This window comes from Corvus cornix, chromosome 1A (assembly GCF_000738735.6).
Source record: "Corvus cornix cornix isolate S_Up_H32 chromosome 1A, ASM73873v5, whole genome shotgun sequence".
NCBI lineage: Eukaryota > Metazoa > Chordata > Aves > Passeriformes > Corvidae > Corvus > Corvus cornix.
This window is the reverse complement of record NC_047057.1, coordinates 69,320,431-69,345,398: the sequence shown is the minus strand read 5'-3', so window position 1 is coordinate 69,345,398 and position 24,968 is coordinate 69,320,431. Positions and strand designations below refer to the sequence as shown.

At 38.2% G+C, this 24,968-nt stretch overlaps 1 protein-coding gene across 18 annotated transcripts in view; it reads left to right on the top strand.

Moving 5' to 3' along the window:
* The window catches only part of PLEKHA5 (pleckstrin homology domain containing A5), a 162,038-nt gene that overhangs the window by 106,094 nt on the left and 30,976 nt on the right, over window positions 1-24,968 (top strand). For 11 of the 18 annotated variants that reach the window (XM_039570454.1, XM_039570449.1, XM_039570445.1 and 8 more), the window contains 7 exons: window positions 1,808-1,908; window positions 2,840-2,955; window positions 7,997-8,464; window positions 13,190-13,658; window positions 18,713-18,796; window positions 21,446-21,565; window positions 22,244-22,297. In XM_039570454.1, coding sequence (XP_039426388.1) covers window positions 1,808-1,908; window positions 2,840-2,955; window positions 7,997-8,464; window positions 13,190-13,658; window positions 18,713-18,796; window positions 21,446-21,565; window positions 22,244-22,297 — 1,412 coding nt within the window. The remainder of the gene's footprint in view (window positions 1-1,807; window positions 1,909-2,839; window positions 2,956-7,996; window positions 8,465-13,189; window positions 13,659-18,712; window positions 18,797-21,445; window positions 21,566-22,243; window positions 22,298-24,968) is intronic. The other 7 variants (XM_039570448.1, XM_039570452.1, XM_039570458.1 and 4 more) reach the window with 2 other exon arrangements.

Here is a 24,968-nt window from a genome sequence, read left to right as displayed (position 1 = left end):
GATATTGAAAAAATAGAACAGGGAGAGTCATGCACTTGCTCGCAGATCAAACCAGAAACCGTGTTTGTGGTTGTGCAGTTGTGGTTGTTGGGTTTTTTTGGTTTTGTTAGTAGATTTTACTAAACTTCTACAATCGTGTTACAATGTTGGCAGCTGAAATATAGTTTATAGATTAAAAGAAAAATCATGTCACTGTATTTTTTCACAGCTTAGAGAATACTCTTTTTCTGTTCCCCCATGGCATGAAGGACTGTCCACTTCCATATTGGAAGGTTGTTGTTGGCACAAATAAAAGTGCTTAGAACTGGACGGAAGATCTGCTTTTTTTTCTCGTGTACTGTTCAGACACAGCACACAAGTAAAGATGGGTATGGGGCACTGGAATATGTAGATAAAAGCAAGCCTGATTGGAAACAGATTTTTAAAATCTGGAGCTGGAATGTAGCGGTATGTCTTTAACAAAGACCAAAGTCCTCCAGACATGCAGCTCTTCAGTGGAACAAAAATGCTTAATGCTGTTATGTGGCACTAGTGGGGGGATTTACTCAGTGATTAGTCAAAATATAATCTAGCAGAAGAGAGCTTTTCCCCAAAACAGAAGTCCAAATAAAGTAAACCCCAACGTTTGCCACATGTTCTGAGACAGGGGGGAAAAAAGGCACATTTTTGTGTGTGGCTAGCAAGGAGTTAATATTTATTAAGGTGGGATGGTTTCAGTCATACTTAAGGGTACTGTTGAGTTCCTGAAAGCAAATCCACTCCTTTTCTTTTCTGCCTTCTAACTGGAATCATTTTGTGCTCATCTCTGCAATTAAATAACTATCCCAGAAAGCGTAGTTTTTACATCTAATCTCTCAGGTGATACTAAAATGGCTGGGCACAACTTTCCCCATATAAATAACTTAAATGAAGGTTCTGCCTGTTCAAAATCTAAGGACTAAAAGAAGAACCTGGAAAAGATTTGAAAATTCACACATAAGCAATAATCCTTTTGTGCTGTTGAAGTATTTTAATTGTAAGTGTTTATTTTTCGTGTTTGACATTTTGTAATACCTGTGTTTTCATCTTAATTTCATAGATACACAGTCATTTATTGTGGGCACTCTTCTTCAACTAAGAGAAGAGTTATGGGGGACAGTCTCTTAAGATACTGATTACAAATAGAAGTTCTGTATGTGAAACACAATTAAGACTGACTTTGTGAATTGCATCCAATTATTCCTTTATTAGAGTATAATTGGATTTAAAAGCTGGATGTGGCTTTTAGTTAAAATGTCAATTTTTTATTATGATCTATTGATCTAAAATTTTGTGTAAGACAAGGTTCTGGGAAAAGGGTGTTTGTTTAGGGGGAGAGCTTTTTTTTACAAATTATCTGAAACGTATGCATTCTTACAAATGGAATGTAATTGACTGTAAACTCTTTGTGGGAATTATAGTTATAATTTATAATTAAATATTATAATGGGGATTATGTAGCATAATATGCCTGAGATCAGAAGAAGAATGTGCACATTTTTGGTAAGGCCAACAGTCGTAAGCAGTGTTTTAAACTACTTGTGTTGTCATAGGTGTTTTTACTGAGCAGGCAGTAGATATGTGGTGTTCTTGTTCTTGTCGCTGAATTAGAGGCTTGACTTCCATCTTCTCTTCAAAGTTAGTCTGGGCTCCTGGTTCTTAATGCATTCTCCTCTGAGCTAAACTTCTTGTTAGTGCTCGTGTAAGGCTAAAAGAGTTTCATCAAGTGTCTGAATGCAAGTGTTGTGTGTCCAAAGGCTGTTTCTCTAATGCAAGTGTGCATTCCCAGATGAGAAAGAGGAAGGAATACTGGGGAGCATACTTCTGCCTAGTTTTCAGATATCTGTGTTGTCTGCTGAGGACCATATTAACCGCAAATATGCCTTCAAGGTAAGGGAATCAGCTTTTCCATTTGATTTTATATCTGAAAGCACGAGAGCCTGGTCATAAGAACTCATTTTTACAGAGTTATTTGGTAAAAAAAGATTGACAAACAGCTTCTGAGGCTGATTTTTACGTAATAGAGTAGCAGAAGTTTCAAGTACTTAGCCTGATGTAAATATAGACATAATCACTAGAATGGGAAAATGGATGGATATCACTTAGTAATAGGATTTTCTCTTTAGTTCATGGATCTTAAATATTCGGTGGTGCTTACTAATTGTAAACCAGCATCTGCAGCTGGACTTAGCCCACTAATGAAAGTTCATTCGTTATTTAGATACAAAGTATCTTTACACATAAATAAGAATAATCATTTATTATCACTTAAATCACAAAATTACATGAATCACTCTCAGGAGTGTTTTATGACAATCTTTTAAATCATGATATAAATTACTTTACTAAATATTTTGTCCTGACTTTTTTTGTTGTTGTTTTATGAGCTCCTTTTGGCATTTCATTTGGTCTCCTAAGCAAGACATCATTTATTTACTATGGTAAGTACAAATTAAAACTTACTTTATCATTCAGACTGCCAAAATCCTTGCCAAAATCTTATTTATAAGAATTATATTAATCTATATTAATGAATGCTCAGTATAGTTTTTAGTAGATTGAAGAAATTTAAGTGCTTTTTATTTAATGTATTAATGAAGAAGCCACTATGATTGAAAATTACAGGCAGTTATTTTGAAAATATGGATGCGGTGACCAAGAAACATTGTAGTGTTCCTTTTGATTTTTTTTCTCTGATCATATTATTTGCAGAAGTCTTACTAGATAAAGCATTAGAGTGAGTATGCAGTAACAATATTTGTCTCTCTTCCTTTACAGAACCTTTCATTTTTATTGCAATGACCATGTCATTTCCAATCAGGCAGCTCATCCAAACATGAGGACCTATTATTTCTGCACAGATACAGGGAAGGAAATGGAGTTGTGGATGAAAGCCATGATAGATGCAGCACTTGTGCAAACAGAGCCTGTGAAAAGGTAGAGTGGGTTGACAAAACAGTGGGACAGTGTATTGCTTTCTCTTACTTAGTTTATTTAATGAAAGGGTGGTCCTTAAAATAGAATGTAAATTGGCCGAAGTGATTTCTGCTTATATTGAAGACCCCTTACTAACTGGACAGAATTGGATAAAATTTTGAAGTAATAGAAATAATCTAAGTTCTGTTCTGAATATTGACTGTAAGGAGCTAGAAGAAAAAAATGAATTATCCCTTTAGCCAGTGGCATCAGAAGAAGTCCAATGACAAATGCTGTGTGCAGGCGTGTTTGACTTCCCTGCCCTCCTGACTGAGCAACAGCAGCTCAACTGGTGGTAGCCTGTGGCTTAAAACTGTCATAATTCTCAAATTCACAGCTGGAGTTTCCAGCTAAATTAACCAGTTGTACCTGTGGGCAACCTGTGGGGAGCCATTCTTGTTCATCATTAAGCTGTCATCAAATTTATGCTTACCTGATCTGGAGCCTTATCTTTCTGTGCCTGTGTGTTGACAACGAAAAGCAACTTATCACCGGAAGCTTTGTGTTCTCAGAAACCGCACACTGTCTGCTGCTGTCTCTCCAGTGAGCAGTTTCCTCTCGGAATGTGGTCCCTAGGGTCAGCTCCATGGCATCTCTAATGGAGACCTCATCAACTGAAAGTTTAAAAGCTCCTCGTTATTGACAGCACAGAACTTACTGCTGATGGCTGCTGTCACTTGATCTGTTCTCCACTCTGTTAGTTCCTGCTACCCTGGAGCTAAATAAATGTCAGCAGTGCTGAGAAACTCTTAAGTTTAAAAAAGTAGTAAAAAAATCTCATGGACACAGGTACCAGAGAAGTTAATAGTAATAAACTTAATCTGAAAAAATGGGTTTGTATTGCAGATAGAATGGTAATTTACATATGGAGAAATTACTAAACCAAATCAAACCCACTCTACTTCAAACAAAAATCACATATCAATTGTAAAAACACTTTGTAGAGGAATAAAACTGAAGGGGGTAATTCTGAATCTTTTTCTGAACCAGTGAAGTGGCCTTCATTTGCTATTTGCAGTACTGTGAATATCTGCCTGGATATCACAGGGAGAACGGGCTTGCCAACAGCCAAACAATTGTCAGAAAAGCAACTTACATAACATGGTCTTGTTGTTTTGGTTCAGGCAAGGAACCTCAGAATGAAGCAGAAGTAGATGTGACCTCTTTGAAAACTTTTTTGGTAGCCTGGAAATAATTACTTCAGACCAAATAGATTTCAAGAAACCAAGTCTCAAAGACTTTAATATCTCTTAGCTATAATAAGGAAGAAAACCCTTCAGACATCTGTTTTCTTAAGAATCCATCTTTTGGCTATCAAACCAGTTCTTGAAATGAAACGTAGCAGGATATGATCTTATGCAGAAGAAATACTTCTCCTTCCCTGTAAAAATCTGTTAAGTATTAAGTGTTTTATTACCTCATCTCTAAGTAACCTAAAGTTTGGCATGGCATGCTCTAAACATAAAGGAGTTTTTTTCAGCCAAATTTGGCAGTGCTTTTGTTTCTCAGGAGTTCTTTCTAGGGGTTCTGACATTGCACTGACTACAGTTTTCTAACAGACTAGATACTTGCAATACAATAAATGAGTAATTAAGAACTTGCTGCCATAGATATTCATGTAACCTGATGCTGGGCCACTTTTGATTGCCTGTTAATATCAAATGCCCAATGATAAATCAAGAGTTTTTTACAGTATAGTTCTTTAAATCTAGAAATCAGGGTACTTCACTGCTTATGGTACTCTGGAAATCAAATCCAACAGTCTGTGAAACCAAATCTTTTAAATAATTTTAGCACTTTAATTTGTGTCCTTATTTTTCTGGAGATGTGAGTTCTTTGGAGAGGATAAAGATAAAAGGAATATTTAAAACATTAAGTTGGTGGGAGGGGAGAGATGTTGCCAAGTTTTTCATAAGCTACTCTTCTACTCTTATTTTCCACACATAGTTAGTGACATAAACCACAAGTGAGATACTGAAGTGAGAAAATAAAAATGTACTCATTTCTCTTAGAACTCTTCTCTGTTAACAGCAGAAATATCCCCTTCTGGTGTTTAGTTGCAGGGAAGGACAAACAGTATTTGGCACTATTAACTTAATTGTAATTACTCCTTTCTAAAAATTTTTGATTTTACCTAGATAGTGCGTTGAAGTTTAATAATGTACTGAGAGACCTATTAGAATAATTAAACCACTTTAGTCAGTGATGAGCTACTGAAACTGATGACTCAAAATATGGTCTCAAACACCCTCTCTGGATCAGCAGAACATCTTGCTTATTCCATGCTGTATCCCTGCAGGCCACAGTTGGGTTGTATCTGAGTCCTGTTTGCTTGCTTGTGTTTGTAGATGGTCACGTCCACCAGCACACTGATTTACCATTTTACCCTCAGTGCTGATTCTCCACTCTCCCAGGTTTCAGTGTCATTTCTCTGTCCTTTCACTATCAGCTGCAGCCTTTGTTTCTTCTCAGTGATGCAGCATGTACTAAGAAAAGGTTGCCTTTTTCCCTCCTGGTGTAGTTACTTTCCCTGAACAGCATAAGCCAGGCTGCCAAAAAAGCACTTGTTAGCATAGAGACGTCCACAGTGGGGGCTTACTGACATCACTGGGCTTGGAAAAGATGGCTTTTCCTTTTCAAATGCCTCTGCCTTGCTTGGTTAAATCACAACCCTCATGTCCATCTGATCATTAATCATGTGCTCCCCCCTCTCCAGCCCTTTCAGAATTATTTCTTTATATAAACCAGCATAAAATACTACTTTTCCTGTATTGCATATTACATATTATACATATGATTCCTGTTTGGTTGCAGAAATCTCTAAATTGCATTCAGCATATGCTGAAAGACCCATGTTCTATGCTCATTCTCTTCCTCTTCTCCCCATCCCGTCCTCAAATAGCCTGCAAGCCTCATTGAATATGTCTTTGAGAGCTAGCTATAAATATGGAGCCAAATATACATATGGATTTATATTTGTTACATTTGCCTGTTAGTTTCTGATAATTTTTTCCCATATGGATCCTTCACTGTGGATCCTTCAGTTGCTCACACAGAGTTGGCTGATGTGGTTTCACCAAGTTAGAGAGCCCAGAACTCTGAATATCAGTCCTTCAAGCCTCTACAGCATCACAGAGATTGTAAGATGGAAATGTTTGGCTCTGCTGTGTATAACCATAGTAACAAGTGATACAGCATGAGGCTGCATGGAAAAAAAATTCTGTGATTTTTGGAGTTGTTGGTTTTTAATTAAAACACAGTGGAAAGTACTATGAGAGTGTGAATTGAACGCAGTGCCAGGTTTTGACTTTGCCACATATAGGATGAGTGTCCTAGAGATGCCACTCTCCCTCTCCACCACGGATTTTCCACCTGTTTTTCTGCTCTAAAGCCCCTGGAGAACGATTTATAAAAAGTTTTATGTTATGTAAAGGGGTGGGTGGTGCAATTGAGACATGCTGCAAATATTAATGCCTGTGTTCAGAATTATTTGCAAGGTAGTCCTTATATTCATTTGGAAACTGCAGAGTGCTGGCTGAAAACTGAAACCTTAACGCCCTTTTTGACATGATAATTGTGGGAAATGGAGTTTGCCAGTCAACGTTCCTGTTGGGAAACTCCTTTGGTTTCTGGTAGAAGACTGGGTAGTACAGTTTTGAGGTGGGAGTGAGGAGGTGATCCTTTTTTTTTTTTCCACAACCTTGAGAAGGAAGCTAGGCTGAAATGTTTGGTCTCAGGAACAATTTAAGGTCTTGTGGGGGAAAAATAAATGCCTTTTGTTCACAATGGGATAAGCATTATTGCTCCTGGTCAGTTGTGTGTGTGCTGGCCTTTTTACAGACACTTGAACTGGACACAGTTACAAAGATGAATAATGCATTTGCAAAAAAAAAAAAAGCAGAACAGAACAAAAAGTTAATTCGACATCATCTTAAAATAAAGTGTTGCTCTTAGTTTGGTTTTACAGAGAGATGTAATCTTAAGGAATTGTATCTCTTCCTCTTCTTTCCTCCCATACCAAAAAAATGTAGAGCAAAACATTTTAAGGTGGTGGGTTTTTTCTAGTGAGCTAAAACCAAAACTCACTATCTGAGCTGGAATTGAAGTTCAGGTCCTCCCAGTACAGCAAAAGATAGATCTTCTTGACATTTTGAAATTTTAAAAAGATCACTAATAGAACTGCACACATCGAGTACTTGTGTAAATACTGTAAAGCAGTAGCAATCCTAAAAATATCATTATTTTTGTGGTACAGTTCCTTAAGTCAGAAGCTATTTTCCCCCTTAAAATTAGAAAAGCCGCAGTCATTTTCCACAAAACCTGTGCCAGCCAAAGTGATAATGTACCAGAGAAACCTAATTGATACCAATGGCCATGAAAAGTCATTTGCTTTCTTTAAAGGAGCTCATTGTATGCTAAATTCAGCAGTATTGTGAATCACAAGCTGCCTTTGAAAATCATCTGAATTTCAGGCTGTTGACATTTCAGTAGCTCTTGGAGAGCCACTGAATATTTTTACCCTTTAAATGTTCAGCCCTCCAGGAACTGAACATCCACTTTTTCAGACTCTGGCTTTATTTCCTGTTGTGCACATTTTTTCTAGGGAGTTGATTGACTGGTGACTGCAGAAAGAAAGTTACCTCATGTTATAATTGTTTTTAAAACAGCAAAGAAAGAGAGGAGTGTAGAAGAAAAAAATACACTTGCCAACCAGAAAAACCCCAAATCAACCAACCAAAGAGCTAACCAACCAAGCACTACCACTAGCACTAATCCCCAAACAAAATTAAAAACAAAAGAAAAAAACCTCCAAAACAACGGGAACAAAAACCCCCCAGCCTGTCCTCGATTATTGTGAAAACGTCCTGATTTTTTCTCTCAGAGTCAAGATATTGTTGTAAAATATATGGACAGAGGTTCACTGAAATAACTTTAAATTTTTCATTACTATTTGTAATGAATGCTTTTTCGGTATTATAGCTTGTCATATGTTCCCTTCCAGAACAGAGAAGTTCACTGTTGAAAATACATCACCTCGAGAGGCAAATAATATTTCAAACCATCGGGTGCTCATTAAGCCAGAGGCACAAAACAACCAGAAAAACAAAGAAGTGAACAAAAACGAGGAGAAGAAAGCTTTGGAAGCTGAAAAATACGGATTCCAGAAAGTCGGGCAAGATAAACCATTAACAAAAATTAACAGTGTAAAGCTAAATCCTTTGGGATCCGAGTACAGGACTTTGCCCATAAGCACCATTCCGGGTGGGCACTTCCGACCCGTCCATCTGAATGGATCTGAGAGTAAATCCATGGGAGTTGTGCTGGCGGACGCTGCAGATGGGGCTCATCACAACGCGGTGCAGGCACACATGGAGTCCGAGCGGGTTATGCAGAGAACTAATTCCATGCTGCAGCTGGAACAGTGGATTAAAATACAGAGGGGGAAAGGACAGGAAGAGGAAACAAGAGGGTAAGTACTGTGTAATTTTTATTTTCTTTTTCTGTTAGGCTTTCTAATAAATAATACTTACTTTTGTACCCTGGTTAGTTTCTTTAAGTCTTGGTCTATATGACATAAAAACATTCTTCATTGTTCTTTATAAGAAATGCCTGGATGACTTCTCAGAACAGATTTATGAAAGTTTCTTTTATTAGCATTTGAATCATTATTAATAAATTAAAGTATATTAATAACTCGATAAACAAAAATGGCCAGAAACCCTTTTTGGGCATTAGAAATTTCCCTGTCCTAGCAGGGAAATGATGTCATCAATCATAAAAATTCTGTTTCCTCTTAAAATCCGTTCTTGAAATTGCCCTCTCTTCTGCACTTTGTGTTCACAAATTCTTGTAATAATACTTTATTTGAAATTCTTAAAAAAATATTCCTAGGAGCTTTTAAACTTTAAACCAGCTTTAAATGAAGAGGGAGAGAGGAGATTTATCTAAAAGTAAGACACAGAAATCTAACTTGATGCTTAAACCTTCTCTTCTCATGAAATTAGCTATCTCCCAGTAATAAAATTGAGCTCTAGTGCTTATTCATGAAGCTTTAAAATGATGGGTGAATGATTGACAATATTGGATGTCATGCCAATAGCAATTTCTCTGTCTGACAGAAGCGTAGGGACGTTGCTTCCAGGCTTGCTTACAGACAAGCAGCTCTAGCAGGAAAATGTAAAAGGTTTTTAATATTACATTTGATGGGAAGTATGGAGATGCTATCAAAGGAGATATTTTGAAGAGCTGGAAATTATGGAGTTTGAGTATAGATGGATGGCAGAGCAGAGCTTAAGTTAAACCAAGTTCAGAAAATGTGTTTCCCCAACAAATTTCAAAATACGGGACTGGGGACTTCTCAGTTTTTGCAAAATCTTGAAAAATTTCCCTGAGTTTGGCTTCCACTTGCCAAGGTCGAACATTTCCTCACTGCCCTTCATTAAATATAATTAGGAATTGTTAATGTGTTGTTTCATGAGATTCTCATCATAAGTAGTTTGATCAAGTTTAAACTCGCAATACAGACAGGGACTTGCACACCCTGACATTTATTTTATTATTCAAACTTGCATAATGAGAACTCAGAAGGCTCATTGATGCAGTTAATTCTTTTAATTGGACTTTAAAACTTGCAACCAAACAGAAGAAATTAGAATAGCTGTGCTATTTTTCAGTTGTGAACAAGTATAAAAACCCTAAAACTGATTTCATTGTGGGAATCAAATAGCGGGAAGTGCGATTAACAATATGTTGCTAATTAACAGTATTTTATTCTTGAATATAGGGAACGCTTGTTTGCCTAGATAAGGGTGGTACTGATACCATAAATGCTTTCAAATGCAGTTCTACATAAAAGTAGCAAACTGGAGGAGAATTGGCCTTGAGCTATCTTTTTTGCTTTGCGTGGAAACGGCCTTGAATAGTGATCCAAATTTCTAATGTACATAGTGATGTCTTTTAAATGTGGCTTCATTTAAATTTAAAATTTTATTTTTGCTCGGCCTGCCAATTTCTGGCTGGAGACAGAAACTTAAGTAGGATCAAAGTTGGTAAATGAGAGTAGAAAGAAGCTCTGGTTTATGTTAAAGCTTAAAGTTGGGGTGAGAGGCTCCTAAGGCTGTTTAAGTCCTGTAAAAACCATAACTTGAAGTTTTGAAAAAAGTAGCCTTTACTTTATGGGGAAAAGTTGCTGACTTTCCACAGAGCTGCTTTCCAGTGCATCTGTATTAGTGTATCTGCCTTAGAGAAATCGTGGAGGACCCAACTGAGTAGTATCTCTGGTGTGTCAGACTGAAAAAAAAAAATTAGGATGAATGCTGAAATGTTAACAAAGAGGTTTAATGTAATAACTATATGTAATAGAGGAGCTCTTAGCTGTCCACAATATAGAATGACAAAGGTTCACTATAGAGCTACAAATTTTTTTAGAGGAACAGGCTGACCCCTCAGTAGTTTGATTGCCCAAAAAAGTAATGAGAGTGATAGCAATGGATTTTTTAATTCTTGAAGGTGTTATCTGTTGTTTCCATGGATCTAGACATCTAGTTTGGCAAAAGCCACATGAATAAACTGCTGCCTTAAGGAAGACAAACTTTTTAAAACCAAAAATCAATGTGGTTTAAATGAAAAATAAACACATTACACTTCAGCATCATTTTACTGAATTTTGCACAAGTCAGTTATGAAAAAAATGTTTTCCACAAAAGTGGTTCCCTTGAGTGGTCTTTGTCAAATGCGAAAAAACACAGAAGGGTTGTGTGGGACCAAGAGATGTTTTTTTGTTGCTGCTAACCCAGGATGTAAGCCTGTCTCTCTGCCTTGCCTATATAAGATTCATCTGAAATAATAAATGCCTGCTATAAAACACCAGGTTTCCATCTGCACTCTGCCCCCCTTTCTTGATTCTTATGTGGAAGGTCTGTATTTGGGGCCAGCTGGTATTTGTGTTCATTAGGATGAAGAACTGTTCTGAGGTTTCACTACAAGGAGATATTCGTAACGTTGCAGAACTGAGCCCCTAAAGGCTGAGCAGCAAAGTTGCTGTCCTAAATAGTCCAACTTGGACACCAGAACCACTGTTGCTACCCAGGAGTAGTCCTACAGACAACCTCTAAAGGTGTCTGTAAACACATGTGGAAGCCTCTTTTTCGTATGGGAGCAATTATAAGGGAGCTATTTATGATGACAGCTGCAGAAATATTTTGCAACCTCAGACCCAGCTGCAGCAGTCTCCCCTTGTGTGCAAGACAGCTGGCAGCTGCAGTTCTGTCTGGAGTTGGGTTTTGGGTTTGACTGGAACAACATTTTTGCAATTATCAACAGTACATTGGTGAAAATCTGTTCTGATTTTATTGTGTTATGTAAAACAAGGCTTAATACTGAGGTGATGGAGCTTCTACAGTGTTCATGGTTTACCAATTGAAGATGGATTATGTTATCTTTCTAAATGTTCAAGACTATAAGTAATTGCATGCAGATTTTAAATTGATGAGTTTACACGGTAAGAACTTCAGGCAGCTTTTTTGCAAGTTTGGGATATTTAAAGGTGCCAACAGGGTTACACTGCCCATTTAATTAATAAAATGTGTGAGGAGCTTCAGTGAGTGAGGTGTGTCTTGCTACTAAATATATTCATGAAAATGTCAGGCCTCACTGTAGCTGTTATGGGGTATAGCTACAATTCTCTTCTGAAAGTTAGATATAGAGCTCAGAAGCATCTTGTTTATTTGCTTGTAAATATGGAGATGGACAAAATTATTATCATTAATGGTATGTTAACTAAAGAAATTTAGAGGTATTTAAGCAGATTTTGCAACAGAACACTAGGACTTAGAATCCCTTTTCCCTTTTCATAACTTTTTTGCAAGAATGGGAAACTGTCCAATCTACAAAGCGGGGATAATTCTTTATTAATTCTTGAAAAGCTTCAGAAACTGTAGCAGATTTTGTAAATAAAGCTCTTTATAGCAGTTTTCATCTTCAAAGTGTTACAGGTGATGGTAAATACTCAGCTTAACTATTTTCAGTGAAAAGTGGGTTTTACCATCATCAATTTCTCTGATAGTTATTCCATAAGGATCTCACATGCATAATGCTGGTTTACCTTGCCACTCGCTCTACCTCATTTCTTTATTGTTTTTTTGTGGCGCTGAAGTTATTCAAAACCATTTTCAGGTTCTGGTGCCTCGTGGTGCAGGCAGGGATTTTAGTTCGCATTAGTGTGGGGCGTAGCTGGAAGCTGCTGCCCTCTCATGGCTAAAGCAGGTCCAATTTGAGGCTGCTTTTGTTGTCTCTGAGCAAGCATCAATATGCCTGATCAGTAGCAAAAGGTTTTAAGAGGTGCTCATTTGCATTTTAGATAAGGGGTGAATGAATCAATGTTTATGACCTAGATTTTGTCCTCTGAAAAAAATGAACAAGAAGTGCTTTGTCATACTTAGGTATGCATCGATCCTTGCTATAGGAAATTTTGCATTTCAACTAGTGCTGAAAGTTGCTAAATGACTGTAGAACTCCAAAATTTTAATAGTGCAAAAAATTAAAGAAATAAGCCTTTGAATTCATATCCAAGTTGAAAAGCAGTAACGTATTATTATCAAACAAAGACAGATATTGCTCTTTTTTCACTTGAATGGCTGATATGGAATGGCTTGTCTTTGACAATTGCAAAATATAATTTATTTAGACAATTACTGCAGTTTTCCCATGGAATGCTGTTAAAAGAATCTTTTTTGGTTTTTGTTAAGTACACAGTAATTGCTCAAGACTTTCTTAGGGAAACAACAGGATATTTTTTCACTTTTGAAGAAGCGAACATTTCAAATGGAAATATGGAAAACGTATGGAAACAGTGTAGAACTTTACAACTGTAAAAACTTTCACCTATCCAGCATATAGACAACTTGCAAGATTTGATCAAAACTTGACACTACTAGACTGGCAAACTGGTAAAAAGATGAAATATGGATTATATCAGCAAGAGCTAATCAGAGAGAAAGGATCCACTTTTGGCTGCTGCAGTGCATTCATTCAGTATCATTGGTTCTTGAACTGTTGCCTTGATTTTCTTGTGCGTTTTTTAAATGGCATTTGAAATATTATAAAAGGTGAGCATTAGCTGGATAAACCCAACCCATAGTGAACAACTTCATATTGCCATAATATTAATGCTAATAAAAGGAAACTTGTCTTCCAGCATAATCTCCTACCAGACGCTACCAAGGAACATGCCAAGCCATCGAGCTCAGGTGTTGCCCCGGTACCCAGAAGGGTACAGGACACTGCCAAGGAACAGCAAGACACGTCCAGACAGCCTCTGCAGTGTCACTCCCTCGGTCTATGACAGAGCCATGGGGCCCGTGAGCGCCGAGGACAAGCGGCGCTCGATGCGCGACGACACGATGTGGCAGCTCTATGAGTGGCAGCAGCGCCAGTTCTACAACAAGCAGACCACTCTCAGCAGGCACAGCACCCTGAGTAGCCCAAAAACCATGATGAATATCTCTGATCAGACGATGCATTCGATTCCCACGTCCCCCTCGCACGGGTCCATCGCTGGTTTCCAGGGATACTCCCCACAGCGGACGTACCGATCGGAAGTGTCATCGCCGGTGCAGAGGGGAGATGTAACCATTGATCGCAGGCACAGGACACATCACACAAAGGTAAAAATGCTTCATTTAATAGTTAAAACTCTCACTTACAGGGCTCTTCAGTAGAAAGTATCTGATTACTGTAAAACTCGTATATTTTATTATAACCGAGATTGTTACATCACTGTTTTCATGGAGAAAGGTTTGATTTTAAAAAGTACTGGAAAATCTAAGGGTAGTAAAAATGTATTTTGTTAAAACACTAGTTGATGAAGACATGTCCTGATATTACTGTCCACAATAATCTGTTTCACTAAAAAAAAAATGAAAAGGAGTCAATAGGCAAATTATTCAGAATAGCTTGTGCATGTACAGAAATCTATCTCCTTTGTAGCTCCAAGAGGACTCAAAATCCCAGGTTTCTTTCCACATGCTGCTTTTTGTTCCTCAGCAACAAGTTCAGCTGCCTTGGGTTCCAGCAGCAAACCAAGTGTATTATTCCTTTTTATGCCTTTGAGTTACTAGGGAGATCACTGAAGACCAGTCTAAAAGCACACAGCCTTAGTGCTTGTCCAGTGTTAACTCTTCTGGTCTTCACCACTGAGAGGGAGACACAAGGAGCTGTAAACTTGGATGCCATATGTGCCACTTTGATACATCCAGCCTGCTTGTGTTACCGTGGGTTTTAATGGATTGGAAATAATTGAGTAAAAATTACTCCTTCAGTTGGATGTAAAATACTCCTGAGCATTTTTCCAAAAATTTTGTCCTTGGATGTCTTCTTTTGATGCAGAGAAAAATGAATCTATAACTACATCTTAAAGCAATTTAAACAACTTAGAGTTGATCATCAGGTGTTGTATTTTAAAGTTTTTAGATCCCTTTCACCAAAGGAGTCATTTTGTTTTGATAGCCTTTATGCCTCAGCTGCTCTGGAAATGAGTAATCGGTGGTCCTCACATATCTGGGAAACATCACTGGGGTCAGGGCTGCAGAGCACATACTACTTGTCCTGTCAGCCATGTTTCTCTTCCTGATGTTTTTTTCTCCTCATTAAACACTTTATGCTAGTATTTCATTTAGTATTTAGTATCTTTTATACAAGCCTCCTGTTTCCCTTGAGTTTTTCATGCTATTTGGTTTGTATTTCATTAGTTACACAACCAGCTTTTGCTGTTAACTCAAAAACACACCTGTCTTTAAGAGGTGGGAAATTAGAAGACTGATTATTTGAAATCAGTGGGGCAAATTTAACATTTAAACCCCATCTACACAGAGATCGTGGGTTTTTTGATGGCTGTCAGTGGTTGGCTTTCTATTTTTAGGTTCTCAAAATCCTCCTGAAACCCCTCTGTGACAGTGATTTGAAAATGTCACGCTGTGTCTCTCCAGAGCTCAGTCCCATCTGTGCCCATTAAGCACTGTCCCAAGTTAAGAGGTGGGCTGAGCTTTCTTCTCCAGGGCTATGTAGCCTATATTTGTCATGTACAGTGCTGCACTTCTGCTTAGATGGCCATCTAAACAGAAAGTTATAGAATTTATCCAATATTCTGTAATTCTTCTATCATGAGAAGTTAAAACTTAGTGTGCCTGGCAATATGTTGGTTGTTACCTGCTGGAGTGTTTAACCCACAAGAAGATTGATTTTTGTCACCAATATATTTTTCTCCATGTACTGCAGGACTGTAATGTTAACATCTCTGGCTGGACTTCTACATTTGCAGAATTCCTATTAACAGTTGTTACCTTTTAAGCTTTTACCTTTTTTAAATTTGTTCACAAGTGATGAGTTAGAAAGAATATCTGGAGAAGGACATAAAACAATTAAAATACTCTTTATTCTGTATAACACAGAAAGGAGACTAATGTCCACTTACCTGAGGAATCATGACAATAAACTGTAAAAAATTTTGACAGTTTTATGAAGTCATTAGTCCTCCACTCAAACAATTGAGACCCAAGTGCTTTGAACCCATATTCCTGTACAAGTTTTCTGATTGAATCCAGTGGCATAGGACTAGACCAAAATTTCCCCTTATAGAGACTGTTCCCTGTAACAGCTGTGCTTGCACATGAAGAAATTTAAAATTTAGAAATGTGATGGGTCATTTCACTGAGAACTGGGGCAGTCTTTGGGCCAGACTCTCTTTGGGTTTGGATAGCTCTGTAGGAAGAGGAGCCAAGAAAAGTTCTTCCTATCTGTGATCCTTCACAGTGATTAAGTACAGATAAAACCTTCACAGTGACCCCAAGAATAGTGTTCTCAGTCCATGATCATCCTGTCAGCAGAAAATCAAAGCTGTTTCCTGGGAAAGGGTGAGAGCTGATCCTTGCTGGCTTAGGAACTGCCAGGGCTCCTGAATGCCCTTCACCTGCCTTAACTTTAATCTTTAGAAGTCCCTGTGTGGCAGAGAGTAATTGACCTCATCATCCCCCCTCTCAGTGTAAGACTACTTTGCAACACAATGTGGACTTTGTTCCAAACAGCTTCAGAGTTAGCTCACCAAACTTCATTTTGGTTTTGTTCAAGATGGCTTTTTTTCTGAAACGTGCAATTTTCTGTAGGCACTTAGTTGCTGCTTTTCTCTCCATGCTCCTCCTCTATATGCAGGGAGCTGCATGGGAGGGACACCACACCATTTTTGGGTTGGTTTTTTTTTTTTTTCACAATTAAAGTTTGAAGATCTTTCCTGGATCTCATCCTCAGCTGAACTGTGGTAAAATCAAATGGCAAGAGAATAAGGCTGAACTTGCAGGAGCTACCTCATGTGTTGGAACTGGAAAGATGAACAAGATCTTCTAGTCATCCAGCAACTTGATAAGAAACTGGACACTTACATACTTTGAACAAAAAGCTACTAAAAAAAGCTAAAGGCCCCCAGGAGGAGAGAGGGATGCTTCTATGAGAGGTAGAAGAGGTCTCTTCCAGCACAGAGTCAGGGAGCCTAAGCCATGTGTACATTTATCCAAGCATCCTCCTCAGGCAGCCAAAAGCTGGGCTGTGTGGCCACCCTGCTCAGGGCAAGCTGTATTTTCTGCCTAAGTTAGGTCACTCTGACAGGCAGAGGATACTCAAGCTGAACTGCTTCCCAAGAGAAAAGGATCCAGAAAGAAGAGCTGGGTTTTGTTGTGGCTTTTGGTTTTGTTCTGATCCTTTCTCTCCTCAAAGGATGAGGCAAGGGTGGTGTTGCAAGACATGGCAAACATGAAACAATTGTGTTCATGTCCAGTTGCCCATTTGAATGAATCTCTTTGTGTGTGAGTATTTCAGTTTGGAAATCAGTGAAGATACAGTTTGAAAATGCAGGAATGAGAACATAGTTAGCAGATGCCAAAACTTCCTTTTTTCTATTTTTGAATTGAGTGCTTGTATATGTTTAAATGGCATTGCCGACTCCAAAATAGTCACCCTTCAGTTTGAAAGTTTTCTTATTTCTTTTCTTATCAACTAATTTTCTGTCCTGTGTTGTGTCTTTCCTTACTATTCCAAGACCCTCCCTATTATTCTTGAAATAGAAATTGCATCTGCAGCCCCAAGAATGCTGCACTCCACCCACAGAATTTACTTTATCTAGCCATCTGCCACTAATCTTTTGAGACTCCAGCAAAACAGAAAAGGACTACCTCCCCAAATTGCTATTGTTCAGCTGTCCTTAAATGAACTGCATCATATGAGTTCCCTTTGCAACACTGGTGAAGCAAGTCCTCAATGTTTTTTCTCACAAATCATTGTAGATGTACTTTCCTGAAGTATCTTGCCATGACTGTGGATCTTTTTGTGCTAAACCTGTCTCTTGTTTTCCAGGCTTCCTTTAAAATTTCTATTAACCATTTAATATTTATTAATATTTCATATTTTTCACTGTTCTTAGCCAATGTCTACATTTATTAAATAATAAAGATCCACTCTGGGGAATATTATTGGTTATATTGCTTGTGCTTTGGAAATAGAACTGTAGTCTGTTGGTATATCATCAGACATAAATGTGATTTGTGGGTCGACCTGGCTTGTGGCTGGGGATGGTGCATCAACTCCACTACTTAAGAGTGGTTCCCAGAAGTGATCTGACTCAGGCCCTCTGCTGAGTTATAAATCCTCCCCTGCTTCCTCCTTGCTTGGACAGAGTAGTAGTTTTCTTCTGAACTGTATTAGCAGAAAAAGAATTGCTTCCCACACCCCTGGCACTGGCTGAAGTACAAAAATGTGTATTTTTGTGTGTATAGGGAGGTAGAGGTGGGATGGTCTTCTCTTTTCCCTTTTATGCCTGCTCACTTCTAGGAGGTCATGTATGTGAGGCTGTGCCCACTCATACTCCTGGTTTAGGCAACCCTGTGGTGTAGGCAAAATATAGCCCTGCAAAACCAATGGAAGAACAGACTCAGGATATGCATTCTCTGAAGACCTGGACTACTAATATGATGAGAACAGGAGCTGCCCTGTCCAGCAAACCAAGTTTGATCCAAAATTGAAGACACGGGAAATGTGAGATAGAACTGTGCTTGGCAAGGCCTGAATGTTAGTTCTGAGACCAAAGTCTTAAGGATATTTTAAGCTTTGCCTGTGGAAGTCAGTTGTGACACGCCACTTCCAAAGCAGGCAGCAGGCAGAAGTGTGAGCCCAGAAAATGGGCTCAGATGAAGGGATGGCTAAAAGTGAAAGATGCAGTGTTTGGGTGCCCAAACACACTGCCTGAGGAGTGTCACGGTGTCGTGTCACTTTGAAATGTGATGTGGAAAAGGACAGAAAGACGGGGAGAAAAAAGGGCGTGAAAGGTGAGGGGGAAAGGGTGGGGAAAGGGAGAGAAGAAAGGATGGGAAACATGAGGGGGGAAAAGGATGAGAAACATAAGTGAAAAGCTAAAATTGTAGTTTACACAGTCTATCAGTAGGGCAACAACAAAGAGGGAGAACTGTTAATTAAATAAATCATGAAATTTGGGGTATTTCTAAAATTTAGACTACTTGAATGGCCTATGAAGTAGATCAGCAGGGAGCACGACTGGCACAGATCATAGCAAATTTTCATGAGAGTGAAGTTGGCTTGACTTTTTTTTTTTTTAGCATTTAAAAGTTCTTGAGTCTTTAGAAATAACTGTGGATCATACTGTGCTATTTTTTTTGTACAGCATGTCTTTGTGCCGGACAGAAGGTCGATGCCAGCAGGTCTGGGTTTACAGCCTGTTACTCCTCAGAGTCTCCAAGGCAAAACAGTGAGTTGGATTTTTATTTGGTACATCAGGAGTTTTTTAAAGAACAATCCTTTAAGTATGAAGAGGCAACACTGAAATTTTATTGTATTTAAAGCTTGCTTTAAATGTAGCCTTTATTTAAATTATCAAGGAGAGAAGTGCTCTGTGGTTCCACGGAATTCTGAGAATTATTGTGTAGCTGCTGAGTCAAGGTTTTCTTTGGGAAATACAGATTTATTATTTTTTAATCATCGTTGATACATTGCTGAAATTCCTGGGAGAGGGTAGACTACATCACAGAGCACTTATTTCTCCATTAATTATTTAGAAAATCCTAGAAGTAAAGTTTGGCTTTTTTTGGAAATGTAAGAGATACTAAAACAGCATTTTGTAAAATGATGTCCTTTCTGACACTTTACTGTGGTAGAGCTGAAATTCTCATTGAAGATGTTTCTTCAAAGTGATATTGTTGAGTACTGTCCACTTTCCTAATTGAAACATGACTCTCAGCCAAAAAACTGCCCTAAATTTATGTCATTTCTTTTTACCAGTTTTTGTCTCCTTTTTTGCCATCTCTCTGTCAGTCTGAAAATACTGATTGAGAGAGTTATGAATTAAGAAAAAAGATTTTTTTTTTTCCCCCTTTTGGAACCACGCTGTGGACAGTCAGTCCTTCCACTGCCTTGAGCCCTGTTTCATGCACTTCCCAGCACAGATTTCTGGCACCTTCAGCAACTTTTGTGGGTTGGCCTTTGGCAGCTGAGCCTTGCAGTCATTTCTTGGGGTTCATGGCCCCCGCAGCTCTCCTGGGCTCTGCTCATGGAGCTGGGCTGATCTCCACAGGGGCAAGGAGGTCCAAGCTTCTGCCTGTAGAACCCAGAAATCCTGCCCACAGCAGAATGTTGCAAGGGCCAGAGGAGGAAACCTGTAAGTAGCTCTGAGAAAATTTAGTGTTGTGCTTGTTGCAAGAGTCCCAAGACCTGCATCAAATGCACAGTACTTGCATCAACATTATGCAGGTCTAGAGAGGAGTAGGAGTTCCATTCTAAGGGCTCCTCTACGGAAAAAAGTTTGGATTGGAGTGCCATTAAATGCTTTATTCCTAATGCACTAAAATTGGGCCTTTTCAGAACATGCCAAAAGGAGTTTTGATCTTGAAAAAGTGGATCACTGTTCCTTCTGTTTGAAGATGCTACTTCTTGTTCTCATATTCCTAAAAACAAGACTTCTTGTGCTTTGAATTGATGTTACTTTCCAGATTGAAAGCACTGTCGCCTGTTTTTGGAGAGAACTCGAAAATGCCTTTCATAGCAGTCTAGATTCTTACTCCTACTCTCTGAAATTTAAGTATTTTAAATCCAGGTATTGAAAGAGTACTGTAAGAAGGAAAACTACCTTTAGACAATTTGGGTTTGGTGTTGGTTTTCCCTCAGAAGCAAATGGTTTTGCCAACTGAAGCTGTGTGGAAATCCCTTGCTCCCTCTTGTGGGCTCGTCTGTTCCCTCACAAAAGTGCCAGTGCCATGCTGCTTCTCAGGGATTTTTCCTCTTTATTCTGAGAAACATTTTCAGCATTTTTCATATGTGGTTCTCTGGAGCTCTTTTCTTCACTTCTTCGCTTTGCAGAAATTCTGTGGCTGTGGGAGAGAGCAAGCAGGGGTTTAGGAGGTTTTTGTGTTTGGGCTTTATTTAACTCACAGGGCTTGTGAGAAAATCAACATGCTGGATGGATATTTAACCTCTTGTAAGGCTGACTTCTGGAGAAGTGTAAGAAACAGAAGCAAACAGGAACGTAACAAAAATACTTGTGATGTTCAGTGGTTTGTTTTCTTTGAAGTATTGCTAATAGAAATGGTTCCCAGAAATGGTTCAGGTAGAGTTTCCCGAACTGACCTAATCTGATCTGTGTGGAATTACCTGACAAATACCCATTTGAGTTGGACCTTATTTCCATAATACATATAATCTTGAGTCTTAAATGCTATTCTTCATCCCTTCCTAAGGCTGTATTGTACAGCTTAGTCATAAAAGTAAAGCAATAAAATAACTGGCAGCCTCAGACCTGTGGAAGGTGGGATGGAAAATTATTTTTGTCATGCTTCTGCAGATTTATTTTTTGAAAGGTGATTATTTCTGAGGTAGTTCAGTTAACATGGGTTTGTCATCATTTTTTCTCTCAATTTTGACACATACATTTGAAGAACTATTTTAAAAACCCCATTGTCTTGAGGGCATGTTTTGATTCTTTCACCAAGCTTAAATGGCTGCCTGTGTACAGGTAATGACATCCTAAGGGCTGGAATTGTCTCCCTCTGACTTAAGTCAATATCATCAATTCGATATCCACGTCAGGAAAAGTTTGAGGACTGCACTGATTTCGTCCTGCAAAATCCTCAACTATTTTTGTCCTTAATAACCGAATGTTTCGCTTTTATGGCATTTGCTGGTTTGAGTAGTCAAAAGTTAACTTCATTTCATATTTGGAAGTGTTCAGTTGGGGAAGATGTGTTGTATGACTGTCAGAGGTTCTGTAAGGCACTCAGAAGGTGCGCCTTACGTTACTTTAGAAGTAAACTTTTTATAAAGGTGTGCCTTATTTTACTGAAGTGTTGTTTGGGGTACCAATTAACCTTTTCTCTGCTCTTTGGCTTCTCACACTGCACTCCTTCAGCCAGAGGAGCTGACGCTGCTGCTCATAAAGCTGAGACGGCAGCAGGCGGAGCTGAGTAGTATCCGGGAACACACACTAGCACAGCTCATGCAGCTAAAGCTTGAGGCCAGCAGCCCAAAGGTCAGCTACCAAGCAATGTGTGTCATGTTCCATTCTCACTAACTCCTAGTCACTCATTAATCAACGTTTGCTTTGTACTGCTAGTTCGAGATTTTCTGACTCCTGTGCGAGTTGAATAGAGTAACATTAATCCTTTGTGTGGGTGGTGTTCTGCTATTAACCCTTTGAGGTTTTACTTTTTGAAATAAGCCAAGTCAAAATTACATGGGAATATTTCAAAATACGTTCTAGTTCAGTTTTAAAATTTAAGTTGTTGTAATCTGTCGGTATTACAAACAAAATTAGTTGTGATAGATTAATCTATTGTTTATACAGCCTCCTCTCAGATGCCATCTTATTTGTAATTAATCTATGAAAAGCAGGATGTGTTTAAAACACAGATTTATCAAAGGGTTCATAGTTGCCTGTGTAGTGGACCTTTACATAAGCTTACTGTATTTTATTTGTAAACCAAAATGTAATGTAGTAGTTCATAGTCTGATTCGTAGCAAACTTTCATCACTTCTGTTTCGGGCTCAAAACTTGTTAACAGTTCAACAAAAAAAGGCAGTTAAAAGCAGCATTACGTTTCTCCATAAAACAGAAAGATCACTGTCTAGTTTGCATCTTTTAAAGCTCTTTTCATGCATTCTGCACCTTCTGTCCATTTCCTTTTTCTCTCTGACTGCTGCCTGCTAGAATGAGATTCTTTCACATCACCTTCAAAGGAATGCCATATATTTGGATCACCAGGTGGGATTTGCAATTTACTTGTGCATTTATATTTCTTAATGCTTTTTGCCTGCTCCTATCAAAGCTGGAAATATTTGGGGAGAAGGATTTTCAGTGCTTTTTATGAAGTTGGATGATGCCCACAGCACAGAATATCTTAATCGATCACAAATTTGAGATGTTATGGGGGAAAAAAAAATCCCTAAATTTAAAATCTGTCACAAAACAGTAGCCAATCACCAATTAATTTTTCTGTTCTAAATATGTTCCTAATGTCCTTTTCATAATAACACTAACTGTAGCATTTTACCTTGTTTAACCAGTCTTAATATGATTTCCAAGCTCATATGACACACATGCAATTTATAAAAAATGGGTACTTCTGAGAATGTCCGTTTTTCAAATTAGGAAGAATTAAGTGTTTCTACAGGACATTAAATGAAAAGGAGGTCAAACATGAAGAAATATTTAAAAGAAATCATAACATGACTCATTTTCTCATTTTTCTCAGTTCATTCTGAAGGATTTATGTAAGAGTAAGATTTTGGTTCTTTTCAATTTCTGCTATCTTATGGAGTTCTGTCTTCACGAACATAATTGATTGCCAAGTGAAGAATTGCAATATCACATACTTCTCTTTATAGCCATGTTGCATGACCAAGTAGGATTTCTGTACAAGTTGTGTTTGAGAAGTTTTGAAGTGGATTTTTTTTTTCTTTTGCTAGCAGTTATAAAAGACAGTCATAATTGCTTAGAACTAAAATAAGCAACTGGATGACCATTGGTTAAAAATACAAAAATCACTTTTTGTAATAATCTGCCTTTTAATGAGACTTTTGAGCCTTTCACTTAAACCCATTAGAACTTTTATATTCTGCATGTTCCTCTACTGGGGTTTCAATGAGTTATTAAAAACCCCAGCTCTGCACAGAGACAAAGAATACACACTCTCACGTGGGCTTGGTTCACCCAGTGGCTTTATTTTCCTGTTACCTCTTGAAAACAGGGTGGGAATTATGACCAATTCAGTTGGATGGCAGTGCATTTCTAAACATCTCTATATTGTTTTATTTAAGGGGCTGCAGGAGGTCCAAAACAGTAGGAACAAACTGCTTGCTAAATTAGACCAAAATATTTCATCCAACTCAAATATTTCCAGTCTATAATATTTTGGAATAAGGGAGTGATTCTGGCTTCAACATTGAAATTCATTGTCAAGAAAGTATAACTGTTGATGTGAAGTGTAAACTGTGTTGTTGTTGCTTGATTAGACAAGCTTGTGAGTATGATGGACAGGATTAAATGGGGGGAACTGTCTACGTACAAGATGCAAAGTGGTAAAAATTATTTTCCTTTTACTTGCACCAAGTAAAATTTAGCAATGTGATGTGGTAAGCATTAATTTAGGAAAGTGTGTAAGTCTGTAGTTGTGCCATACCAGAGATGCAAGGAATCAGAACAACTTAGAAGTCAAGTCTGAAATACGTTACCTTAATCACAAAATCATGGAAGAGCAGATTGGAATACTTGTCTCAGTTTCTGATTAGTTTTTCTTTTTTTCTCCTGTTTTATAATACTGTCATCTACCTGTAGGAAATAAATCCCCCTGAGTGTCTTTTTGCTCTGAGTACCACTGCTCCTAGGGGTGGTATCACATTTGTAACTTCTCATTACTTTGCCAGATATCAGTTTCCCCTTATGCTGGAAAGCATAAAAAATCAAAATTTCTTCCAATGTAATTGAGGCCTTTCCTCCTTGTTGCCAGCCTCTGTAACCAGTGAGCATAATCACTTACCCTCTCTGATTTTAAATGCCCTGTGTACTTAAAGTAGGTATTTCCACTTGTATTTAATCTCTGAAAATAGTGTCAAAACCTGCTTTGCTTATAGCACATGGTGGGACTCCAGTCCCTTAATCTTCAACTCTCACCTTCTTGGTCACAAAGAGTTCACTACTGTACACAATAAATAGTAAGTTTGCTACAAGGTTGCACAGGTGACTTTTCAGGCAGACTAAAATTCACGTGTAGGGAAGGTAACTTACATTCTGTTGCAATAAGCTGGCTGCTGATTAGGTGGTTTTCTTATCAAGAATCAAGAATATTCCATCGCTGTTTTGAAATCACGCTTCGTTTTTGTACGGCTGTTTCCTTTGGCGATGCTTAGAAATTCTCGTGTCACACTTCCTGATGGTTTTGTATTATGCTTTCAGAATTTTTGTTGTTGTTGTTGAAGTTCAGAGATAGAGGGGGAAAAAAGATTGAAAAGACTTGGTTCACAGGTACCCAGTCACATGATTTCTTTGATGTCTTAGGGCCAGGTAAATGGTTGTCCAGCACCCTTTTCTTTTCAAACCACTCTGCTGGCTCAAGGTTTGTAGAGTTGGGAGAGAGATTCAGGTCCAGTTTAGGAAGTAGTTCTGGACATAGCTAGCAACCCTAGGCAATGATGATTTGTTTGCCAGTGTGGGACACTGAGTACATGTACCATCTCAAGTCTTCTGCGTTAGCAAACTTTAAAGAATCACTTATTGTGTGCTGCTGAATGCAAGCCAGCTATCTCCTTAATTTATTTGTACCCAGTAGTTACAAAAAGAGTGACCAAAACAGAACATAAGGTTGGTTTTTTCCCCAAGTAAAAACTGGACATGCTTTTTTGTCCTTTGCAAATAAAGCTATGGCAGAAGGTCCCAC